At 42.6% G+C, this 12,174-nt stretch overlaps 1 protein-coding gene across 1 annotated transcript in view; it reads left to right on the top strand.

Annotated features, from left to right (window-relative positions):
- The window catches only part of LOC306928214 (glutamate receptor 3-like), a gene marked incomplete at its 5' end in the record, with an annotated part of 131,760 nt that overhangs the window by 39,713 nt on the left and 79,873 nt on the right, over window positions 1-12,174 (top strand). The window contains one exon of the mRNA XM_079508151.1: window positions 7,335-7,522. Within this exon, the coding sequence (XP_079364277.1) occupies window positions 7,335-7,522 (188 nt within the window). The remainder of the gene's footprint in view (window positions 1-7,334; window positions 7,523-12,174) is intronic.

Raw genomic sequence — 12,174 nt, 5'->3', positions numbered from 1 at the left:
GAAACTCAGTTACAGTCAAGACTGCAGTGCACTGCATGCCACTGACCATATTCATAGAGCGTCATGTAAAAGACAAATGGCTGCCCTATATTGTATATGGTCAGTACTCAGCATTCACATGAGCTACTGACCAAGACACAGGGGGAAACAAATAAAGCAAGCTAGGGTGAAAAGTCATGATAGTCATTGACCATACTGTAGAATGCAGGATGAACCCCATTGGGGCTCATCCTTCCCGCTTGGGAATCAGAAGGTTCCTGGTTCGATCCCCAGCCCCCATGGGTTCATGTCGAAGTGTCTTTGAGCAAGGACTGCTCCCGATGAACAGGTTGGTGCCTTGCATGGTTTCCTCTGCTTTTCCACACATTTTTGAGTGGTGCAAACCACTCCAACAACCAGCTTTGTCTGTACTGTATGTTTGTGTACCTGTGTACGTGTCCGTGCACATGTGTACGTGTCAGGTGAGCATGGTTACCATGGTCACTAACATTACGTCAGACCACAGCTGATCAGGCTATATAAGACCTTGCACCACTCAGTTCACACAGGTGTGATTTTTTTTATTATGGATGGCAGTGAATGGTGGTGAGTAAGGACATGAAGAAACATAAAGTATGAGCTGAGCTATCTAAAAGTATGTCATTAAAAAAAAGAATAAAAGGTCTATGTACTGTATGACATACTGTTTGAATTGTGAATAGATAACGACATGACTTTTGTCTTTTAAAGGCTGTTGGGGGGGGACACACGACATACAGTATAGTATGTCCTTTAGTTTAGAATTATAACACTTTTATCTAAAAGAAAGTAAATGTAATAGGCAGTGGTTTGTGATAATAAAGCAGTTGTATGCTTGCCATTTTCTCACTTAGTTTCATGGGCTTTGATATATTATGCGAGAGGGAGAGAGAGAGTGTGTTAAACGTTCCCAAATACAGTATATCCTAAAAAATACTGTATTTGTTAGACTGAGACAATTTATGATTAAATGTGTAGGACTGCTGAGTCATACCATAATTCAAAGAAATCACCAAATCCATCATATTACACAGTGGTTACTGGGGGTGCTTTGCCTATTGTACGGTTTCAAAGGTACAAACTAAGCCATCCCAATGACTTTGTATTGTAATTTATTGTGCTCGATGATTGCACATTAGTGATGTTAAATGTTGAATAGAGCACCACCACATCAGCGAAGGACTTACTCGTGGCCTTTATGACTTTCATTGAGAATTCATCCATTAATCTCTTCTGCAAAAAATGCCATTCTAATCTCTACACTGCCAAGTAACAATATGTTCAATATGTTTGGAACGAGTTTAGACTTTCAGGCTTGCCCTTTATAATCAGCTGTATAAAATGCTATGGATGGTTGACTTGTCGGCTTCTTTGCTGCTATAGGCAGTGGCACCATCTGTTTACAGTCAACTAAAACTCTTGAACCAAAGGTCACTGATTTTGTAGCCTCGGAAACCCAGAAGTTTTTTTTTTCAGGGAGAAAAAAAAAGTCTGGGTCCGAGTCCACTTCAATTCGGCATAGAGTAGCGCAAACATCTCTCACTCTCTGCTGATTTCTGATCGTCTGCACCTTTGTTAAATTGACACACACGCACACATGTACACACACACACACACTCCTCTCTCTCTCTGTCGCTCTAAGTAATTAGTCTCATGTCGCGCAGCTGCGCATAGTTTCTCCCGGCGGATCCTGCCGGGAGCTGCCTATGCCATAAAAAGCATAGGTGAGTTCCAGGCTACTGATTTTGTAGATTTCCCACAGAATGGCAACACGTACAGGTTAGTGCTGTATTACAGCTAACCTGACTTTGGGTGACATGTGATAGTAATATGTTTGCACAGTGGTGGAAAAAGTACTCAATTGTTTTACTTAAGTAAAAGTACCAATACTGCAATTTATAACTACTTCGGAATCGTTACAAGTAAAAGTACGGAATTGAAAATGTACTTGAGTAAAAGTACAAAAGTATCGGCATCAAAATGTACTTAAAGTACTAAAAGTATTCATATTGCAGAATGTCCCATTTCACAAGTTCAAAATGTGTAGAAAATCTATTGAAAATAGCCGATATGTATAGGGTTGAAGTGGTTAATGTATGTTTTCCAATGTTTGTTTGTTTTCAAAGTAACTAGTAACTAAAGTTTTCAAATAATTTTAGGGAAGTAAAAGTACAAATTTTGGCTCCGAAATGTAGTGGAGTAGAAGTAAAAGTACTGGAAATTGGAAATATTCAAGTAAAGTACAAATACCTCAAAATTGTACTTAAGTGTTAATTACATAAGTTAGACTCGCAGTGATTCTCAACCTGTGGTACGCGAGACCCCCTCTGGTGGTACGCAGAGGAGGCACCCCAAAAAGAAGAAAAAAGACAAAAGTAGAATGAAATATTTATATGACTACAGGTAGTTCTTCTGAAAAGCAATTGGTTGAAATAGGCTCTCCAGCTGTGCTGAAATGGGTAGGACAGTAGACAGCACACCTAGCCAGATTGGACTGACTGCGGATTAGACTGACTTTCGTCAGTCGTCAGGGCGTAGGAATGGAAAATGTGCACCCACATTTTACCCTGACAAGCTTAATTCTTTCACTGCCGAATATGTGATATCACATATTTGATCGATTTATATCAATACGAAACGGCTACGCTGAAAAACAACTTTTAGTCCTTCGTCACCCCCAGCACCAGGACGTGTGTGCGCACACCCCATAGGGTCCCATTAAAAGTATGGATCTTCTTTGGCTGTTCTCTCTGAAACTACGAGCTGTGTCCGTGGTTTTGACCAAACATCGGATGTGATTTGTGATTTTTCATCCGCTCGCTATCGACATATGAGCTAGACATATGTTTCTTCTCTGTAAATGAGTAATTTCCGTTTGGCAGAGGCTAACTACCTCCAATGACCACTGGGCGGCAGTTTAACGGAGGAAGCATGCTGCTTAGCATAGTGACAAAAGGGGGGGGGTCTTTTCAGCTTACACTATACAACATCATGTCTCAGTCAGAATATGAAAAAAGAGCAGATATTCACCATCTGTTATTTCTTTTCTTCTTTTTTCCCTTCAATGTCCTTTGTGCTACCAGACATAGACTGTACAATATTCTGATCACGATATCATCTCATGTCTGTGTGACTTGATGATGCTGGCCAATGATGGGGATGAATGAGCCCTAGAGTCTCAGTCGTCAGCCAGACAACAAAAGCCTCATATTATCATCTATCATTAGAGGGACTACTCAACATACATATAGCCTGTTATTAATGTAACCTTTCTGAGTATTAAGCATGCAGACATGGTCATCTCTATTCTCTCCCAGTCTGTTTTTTGAGCAGCTTATATTGACCACATTTACATGGTGGCCATTTTGTTATTATGCTCGGGGGCCCAGCCCAAAGAGGCCACTGTGTGAATATGGTCCACCTGGAGAACTATTGTAATAGTTAATAACTTATTTTAGAATGCCAAATTGATTGCCAAATATATGCATTTTGTTATTTCTCTGCCTTCCATTCAATCTCATTGAAGGTCAGCAAAGCATTCTCACCAGTGTGATCATTTTAACTCAACTGCAGTTGTCAATCTAATAGCTGACCTGACGCGAATGTATACTTTTTTGTGTGTGTCGCCCTTATCTTTAGTGCAGATCCTTATATGACCATTTAGTATAGAGTCTCTGTTAGTGGGGTATAAGAACTGTCTGGGATTGTGGTTGGGGAGGCTTGCGTCCGGAGGGGCTGCTGGAACAGGCCTGGAGGCTTGTTCCTTACTCTCTGTATATGTTGTTACTCTGCTGAATCTTCTTAATAAACTCTCAACACTTCACACTGAAAAACGTTGTCAATCCTTCATCTTTGGAAGAGCTGCACTATTGTTTTTTTTTATTTATTTTTTTAAGATATTTTTTTGCGGCTTACGCCTTTTATTGGTTTTTTGAAGGGACAGACAGTAGGCTGACAGGAAACGGGAGAGAGATGGGGGAAGACATGCAGTAAAGGCCGTGTCGGGCTCGGGAGTCGAACCCGCGGCACACTGCGACTGGATTACCAGTCGGGTGCCCAGACGGTTACGCCACCGCCTGGGCTGCACTATTGTTTTAAAAGCTGGAGAAATCCCGTCATTTAACATGCATCTCAATGGGTGAGAAGGACAGCTTGCCCTCTCTCCTCGCTGCTAACGTGCCTATATTGTTCCAAATTGATAATAAATAAGGAGTAAGGAGTAAGTAAGTAATAAGTAATGACACATTTTATTATGAGTACTCAAGCCTCATGACCGTTCAAGATAATCGGCAGCCTCCAATGTCCAATGCCAATCCAAGTAGTTTAGCAACTGTTGCTATGCAGGTCAAGCTTTCATCACCGCATAGCTGCCAGTGTTATTTATATGAATGATATACAACCCAGAGGAACATATTTTACTCTGCACTACTTTGTCACAATGTACAATACATCAATGACAAGATTAGTAGCTCGCTATCAGACATGGCTTCACTGAAATACTACTCTCAGAGAATCCCTTTCCAGTGGCAACAGGTTTGCTGCACTGACACAGGGATTGCTAATGGCCCAGCTTCATCTGCTGCAATGTCATATTCAGCATCAGTATGGCCCAGCTTCACCTGCTTCAATGTCATATTCAGCATCAGTATGGCCCAGCTTCATCTGCTGCAATGTCATATTCAGCATCAGTATGGCCCAGCTTCATCTGCTTCAATGTCATATTCAGCATCAGTATGGCCCAGCTTCATCTGCTTCAATGTAATATTCAGCATCAGTACAGGTTTGCTGCACTGACACAGGGATTGCTAATGGCCCAGCTTCATCTGCTTCATCTGCTTCATCTGCTGCAATGTAATATTCAGCATCAGTACTCATATTTGTCAGTTTATTCAATCAGCAATCTTATCACTGGCTAGAATAACACATTTTGACCTGAGATCAGATTCTAAACATGTCTTCTACATCCTGACAGTTTTCTGAAAAAGCTATGTTTCTATGTCAGTCGTTCTTCTATTTTTCAAAAATAGCAGACCTACAAGCTTGTAGATCTGCTATTTTTCAATAGCTAAAGCATAACATAATGCTAACACCAAAAGGGGTTCCCGCCCAAAATGGGATAAGCTATAGTAATCTATTGTGTGTTGGGTCTCCGTATGGGATGATCATGTACTAGTATCACTGACTGCATGTCCTTTGAAGCAGCATGCTTCAGAGACACATTCTGCACATTGCTTGGCAGATAATGGAAATATGCAAATTTCGGATTCATGTTGTCTGTCCATGCTCTCTTTCATTATGTGGTTGATGAGCTTTTCTTTTTGTATTGCACCGCACAGTGTTATTAGATAGTATGCACATTGTGATTAGAATCACAGTGTTATTAGATAGTATACACATTGTGATTAGAATCACAGTGTTATTAGATAGTATACACATTGTGATTAGAATCTCGCCCTTTAAAGGGTCGCTGCACTATGGTGATGATCCTATAGTTCATTTTTATTGGCTCCAATAAAATGGGGAAAGTATGTTTTGCACCCTGTCCGTCCGTCCGTCCGTCCGTGTGTGTGTGTGTGTGTGTGTGTGTGTGTGTGTGTGTGTGTGTGTGTGTGTGTGTGTGTGTGTGTGTGTGTGTGTGTGTGTGTGTGTGTGTGTGTGTGTGTGTGTGTGTGCGTGCATGTGACCGTGTGTGTGTGTGCGTGTGTGTGTGTGTGTGTGTGTGTGTGTGTCTGTGTGTGTGTGTGTGTGTGTGTGTGTGTGTGCGTGTGCGTGTGCGTGTGCGTGTGCGTGTGCGTGTGCGTGTGCGTGTGCGTGTGTGTGTGTGTGTGCGTGTGTGTGTCCATCCGTCCATGTACAGCTAATCTCTGGCACCGTTGGCACAGTCAGTCAATGCCAAACTGTCATGTGTTCAGCAAGGATCTGTCCGATTGTCCATATTCCGTCCTGATTGGCTAAGATTGCCTTCCATATAGTTTACAGGATTGGTCCGTTTTGAACAAAATGCCTCAAGAACACAGCGTGCGTTTTCCGTGAAATTTTGCATGCACATTCCCACTAGGCCAAGGAATAAATTCCATTTAAAAACTTTCCAGCCTCATGGTGGCACTATCTGTCTTGCGTAGCCATACTAATGAAGTGAAAAGGCAGATTGACGGCTAGTATTTAACTATAACTGCACCGATCTGTGTAAAACTTTGTTTGCGCACTCCCTATAGAGGCCAAGGAAAAATCTTTGCCCCCTGCATTTTTCACATGTGCCTTTCATAGCGCCATCAGGACGCAGTTTTTATGTAAAACACATTTTTGATATGACTCCTTCAGATTGAATCCACATTTCACACAAATCGGTACACATGATCTCTGATGATTTTTGTTTTGATTGTATTGCTGACTGTATTGTTGTATTGTGCTTTCTGCTTTGGCAATGTAAACGTATGTTTTCTCATGCCAATAAAGCCCTTTGAATTGTCTCTATAGTCATGTGAACAACACGGATCTGTTTAATTTTTCATATTACATCATTCCATGTATTGACATGTCACGTTTGCACGACTGGCCCGCTAATCATGGACTAACTGTGCAGCATGATGGCTGCATCCCACAAGTGAGATCCGCGCTCAGACTCAGAGGAGTGCACTTTTCTAGCCCATTCTGACCTGAGATCAGATTCTAAAAATGTCTTCTACATCCTGACAAGTCGTTCATTGATTTTTCAAAAATAGCAGACCTACAAGCTCGTAGCGCGCCACTCGGTGGCGCGCTATGAGCTTGTAGATCTGCTATTTTTCAATAGCTAAAGCATAACATAATGCTAACACCAAAAGGGGTTCCCGCCCAAAATGGGCTAGTTATACAACATATGAAAAAATAAATAAATAAAATATGAAAAGTAATGGATGCTGCCTATTGTGCCTAAGCCATCCATACGTTTGAGAATCAGACATTTTCCTCCTTTTGAATAATAGCATGTCCTTGTAAAACATTTTGTTTGTGTCACCGTTAGCGTAGACGTCTTTAACACAATATCAAGACAATTATACCACAACAGACAGCAGGCTGCAGGCTACAGCTTCAGCCAGACTGTACAGATAAATGATGCAACCATGTCTAAATGGATCAGTGATAACCCAAAAAGCTGGTAAACCATCCCTCAATCTTTATCGTAGATCTTCTTCATATATTCTTTCAGTGTTCAAAAACGGAAACATTTGTGTTAGAAACACCTATAACTCCTTGGAGCTTTTCTTCTATGACGTGACTACAGAATGGGCCCCATGGTGTGCGATATGTGACTGAACACTCCTTGTCCTCTTCAGGTTTCTCAATCCTCCAGGCCATCATGGAGTCCGCTGTGGCTAATAACTGGCAGGTGACAGCGCGCTCCGTGGGGAACATCGTGGATCCCACAGAGTACAGACGCATCGTGGAAGAAATGGATCGCCGGCAGGAGAAACGTTTCCTCATCGACTGTGAGGTGGACAGGATCAACGCTATTCTGGAGCAGGTATCTATAGTCATTAGTCAGCGCTCTGAATCGGTGAAAGACAGGGACGTGCACACATAGACATCGAAGGGGGCTTCAGCCCCTGCCCTTCTACCCGTCTGTAAAACAACTGCCCTTTCCAGACCACGAATGCAGCATTTGCTATGGTGAAAGAAATGGAAATCCCACTCCTTTCCATGCCATACCTGAAGGCAGCATTCAGGAGAATTGCTTTTTTCCCTTAATAGTCTCCTGAACTTGAACACAGCATTTTGCATTGCACATCTCCACTAGCTAAAGAGTGCTGGTCCCGAAAATAGCTGATCTACAAGCTCTCAACGCGTCGCAGTGCGACGCGTTGAGAGCTTGTAGATCTGCTATTTTTGCTATTTTTGTCCAAAAGTGCCCTCTTTATGGGTTTTCAGCCCCTGCCCCTCTAACACTCTCTGCACGTCCCTGGTGAACGTGATGGTTGTATGTACACCATCAGTGACACACACACACACACACACACACACACACACACACACACACACACACACACACACACACACACACACACACACACACACACACACACACACACACACACACACACACACACCATGACAAATCAATGGCTTCCTCCCATCCTGTCTTTTTATATTAATTCATTTAGATAGAACTATGACACACAGGGAACAACTTGTCTGTTGTTGTGCGACGTACATCTTCAAACGGAGATATCTGACAGTGTCTTTATCTAGCCTGGGGTATTCCATGCGCTGTTCTTATTAAACAGGCTTAATGTACCTGCTGTTCCATGTTCACCGTTATGTCCAATTATATCCTCGTAATCTTGTCTCTCTTTGTTCAACATTTCTTACGTTCTTCGTTACCTCCAAGCATGTTTGCATAATTGCATCATTAATAAGGCCTTAGACCTAATAGCTGGAAGGCATTGTTAAAATACATAAACAATGCAATTTAATTAAGTTGTTTTTGTTGTTGTTTTTGCTGTTAACATTGTTTGAGGTTACCTTGATTGAATACACGCCGGCTGAAAGTCCATTCATCTGTGTTTCTCTCTAAGTGTTCAACAGCTGTCATTTTGCCCGGTAGTTGTTGATTCAGAAGAATTTGCTAATTTGTGTTGTGCATTTAGATGTATGCTGTACTGTCACAAATCAGGGCAATTAGTATTTTGTTTACTGGGCTCAGAGAAACATTCATCAGTTTGTAGTTGCCTTCATGACGCGGACATGGTTGAATTGTGGTTAAAATCATCCGAATAAAATATTTTCTAGTGGAATGAATTGATTGGAGATAAGATAGATATCCGCTTCAAATCCTTGACAACTGCTACTTTTTTCTGATATTCAAGTTGTCATTTGTAATTAAATTAACTGATGGTCTATATTTCCTGCAATGCAATGTTTACTGATTCTTAACACAAAATACCTGTAGACATGTTACATGTGTGTCTCTGTACTGTATGTGTGCATGTCTGTGTCTACGTTATTCAATTTGTTTGCGTGTGTGCGTGCATGCATGTGTACATATGTGTCCGTGTGCGTGCATTTGTGTGTGTGTGTGCGAGCGAGCGCGTGTGTGTACTCATTTGAACCATTTATCCTTTGCCAATACAGTAAGTACAGTATACAGTAGGTGATTGTAACCCCTCTTTATTATTGGCTGACACCATTGCAGCTTTGTGATCATATAACTCTCTAGCCCTGAGCGATTTTTAAGGGACAGCCGAGAGCTCTAGTGAGAGGAGAGTTGGCTCTTCTCTTCACTGATACCCACAACCAGAGCTCTAGTGAGAGGAGAGTTGGCTCTTCTCTTATATGATACCCACAACCAGAGCTCTAGTGAGAGGAGAGTTGGCTCTTCTCTTATATGATACCCACAACCAGAGCTCTAGTGAGAGGAGAGTTGGCTCTTCTCTTATATGATACCCACAACCAGAGCTCTAGTGAGAGGAGAGTTGGCTCTTCTCTTATATGATACCCACAACCAGAGCTCTAGTGAGAGGATAGTTGGCTCTTCTCTTCACTGATACCCACAACCAGAGCTCTAGTGAGAGGAGAGTTGGCTCTTCTCTTCACTGATACCCACAACCAGAGCTCTAGTGAGAGGAGAGTTGGCTCTTCTCTTCACTGATACCCACAACCAGAGCTCTAGTGAGAGGAGAGTTGGCTCTTCTCTTATATGATACCCACAACCAGAGCTCTAGTGAGAGGAGAGTTGGCTCTTCTCTTATATGATACCCACAACCAGAGCTCTAGTGAGAGGAGAGTTGGCTCTTCTCTTATATGATACCCACAACCAGAGCTCTAGTGAGAGGAGAGTTGGCTCTTCTCTTATATGATACCCACAACCAGAGCTCTAGTGAGAGGAGAGTTGGCTCTTCTCTTATATGATACCCACAACCAGAGCTCTAGTGAGAGGAGAGTTGGCTCTTCTCTTATATGATACCCACAACCAGAGCTCTAGTGAGAGGACAGTTGGCTCTTCTCTTCACTGATACCCACAACCAGAGCTCTAGTGAGAGGAGAGTTGGCTCTTCTCTTATATGATACCCACAACCAGAGCTCTAGTGAGAGGAGAGTTGGCTCTTCTCTTATATGATACCCACAACCAGAGCTCTAGTGAGAGGAGAGTTGGCTCTTCTCTTCTCTGATACCCACAACCAGAGCTCTAGTGAGAGGAGAGTTGGCTCTTCTCTTATATGATACCCACAACCAGAGCTCTAGTGAGAGGAGAGTTGGCTCTTCTCTTATATGATACCCACAACCAGAGCTCTAGTGAGAGGAGAGTTGGCTCTTCTCTTATATGATACCCACAACCAGAGCTCTAGTGAGAGGAGAGTTGGCTCTTCTCTTCTCTGATACCCACAACCAGAGCTCTAGTGAGAGGAGAGTTGGCTCTTCTCTTATATGATACCCACAACCAGAGCTCTAGTGAGAGGAGAGTTGGCTCTTCTCTTATATGATACCCACAACCAGAGCTCTAGTGAGAGGAGACTTGGCTCTTCTCTTATATGATACCCACAACCAGAGCTCTAGTGAGAGGAGAGTTGGCTCTTCTCTTCACTGATACCCACAACCAGAGCTCTAGTGAGAGGAGAGTTGGCTCTTCTCTTCACTGATACCCACAACCAGAGCTCTAGTGAGAGGAGAGTTGGCTCTTCTCTTCACTGATACCCACAACCAGAGATCTCCATATATGGGCTGATATATATATATAGTCTGAGCGCAGATATCCACGTGTATCTCCACATAATGGGCGAGTGACGTGCCGATTTACGTGTGCTACAGACAGACACCATCCGCAAGCTGCCACAACTTGAATTATTAATAATTCGCTATTCTTTCATTTTTTTTGTGAGTCACATCTAAAAAATCACACCCGTGTGAACTGAGTGGTGTAAGGTCTTATATAGACTGATCAGCTGTGGTCTGACGTAATGTCTGACGTAATGAAATCACACCCGTGTGAACTGGGTGACCATAGCAACCGTGCTCATTTTTTGAGCACAGACAGACAGACTAACAAAGCCAGTTGTAGGAGTGGTTCACACCACTCAAAAACAGAAAAATGATACGGTCGCAGTCGCAATGTCTTGTTTGTTTCGTAGATGAGAGACAGATTATGCTGACATGGGGGTAAGCTTCCATGTGGGGCGTCAGCTGTTAAGATTAATAGCTGCCGTTGAGTTACAATTTGTTACATTGGTGTGAAAAGTGGCTGTCTGGCTGACTATAGCATTGAATGAGATTGAATGGAAGGCATACAAATACACAATAATAATACATTTGGCAATGTATCAATTCAGCCACAACAGTAGTGCTGTACTGTAGACACAGCAGCCATATGTCAGACCAGCACCTTGAGCAGCAGTACGTGTCCGGATATCTCAAGGACGATTCCTTCCGTACGTGAGCTGTCAAATCAACACTTGCTTTAGCATTATATCCGCTCCTACTGTAAGTAGGACACACTGTCCCATAACAGCCACAACAACCATCCTACTATAAATAGCCTACCCTCCTAGCATGATGGAAGAGCTCCCACAAAGAGCCCAAACACAACTGAGATCACTCAGACATCAGTGAGCACCATTTTTGACACAACTCTTTTGAGTGGTTGTATGACTGGAGGTCACAGTGGTTACTTATCCCATCATCAGATGCAATCACACAATGCTTCTGCCCATGACAGCAGTGGGACCTTAGATATGATAGTACCATCTGATTCCATTTGTACTGTCTCGGAGAGAGTTTAGATTTATAAAAGGGTCCATTCGGTTCCATTTGTAGTACACTCTCACTCTCAGAGTGACAGACCTGTATAAGGGTCCATATGTGTACACTCTCAGAGTGACAGACCTGTAAGGGTCCATTTGGTTCCATGTGTAAACTCTCAGAGTGACAGACCTGTAAGGGTCCATTTGGTTCCATGTGTAAACTCTCAGAGTTATAGACCTGTAAGGGTCCATTTGGTTCCATGTGTACACTCTCAGAGTGACAGACCTGTAAGGGTCCATTTGGTTCCATGTGTACACTCTCAGAGTTACAGACCTGTAAGGGTCCATTTGGTTCCATGTGTACACTCTCAGAGTTATAGACCTGTAAGGGTCCATTTGGTTCCATGTGTATACTCTCAGAGTTACAGACCTGTAAGAGTCC

This window comes from Electrona antarctica (genome assembly GCF_951216825.1).
Source record: "Electrona antarctica genome assembly, chromosome: 8".
Classification (NCBI taxonomy): Eukaryota; Metazoa; Chordata; class Actinopteri; order Myctophiformes; family Myctophidae; genus Electrona; species Electrona antarctica.
Note: the sequence above shows the minus strand (reverse complement) of the source record. Positions and strands in the feature narration are given on the sequence as shown.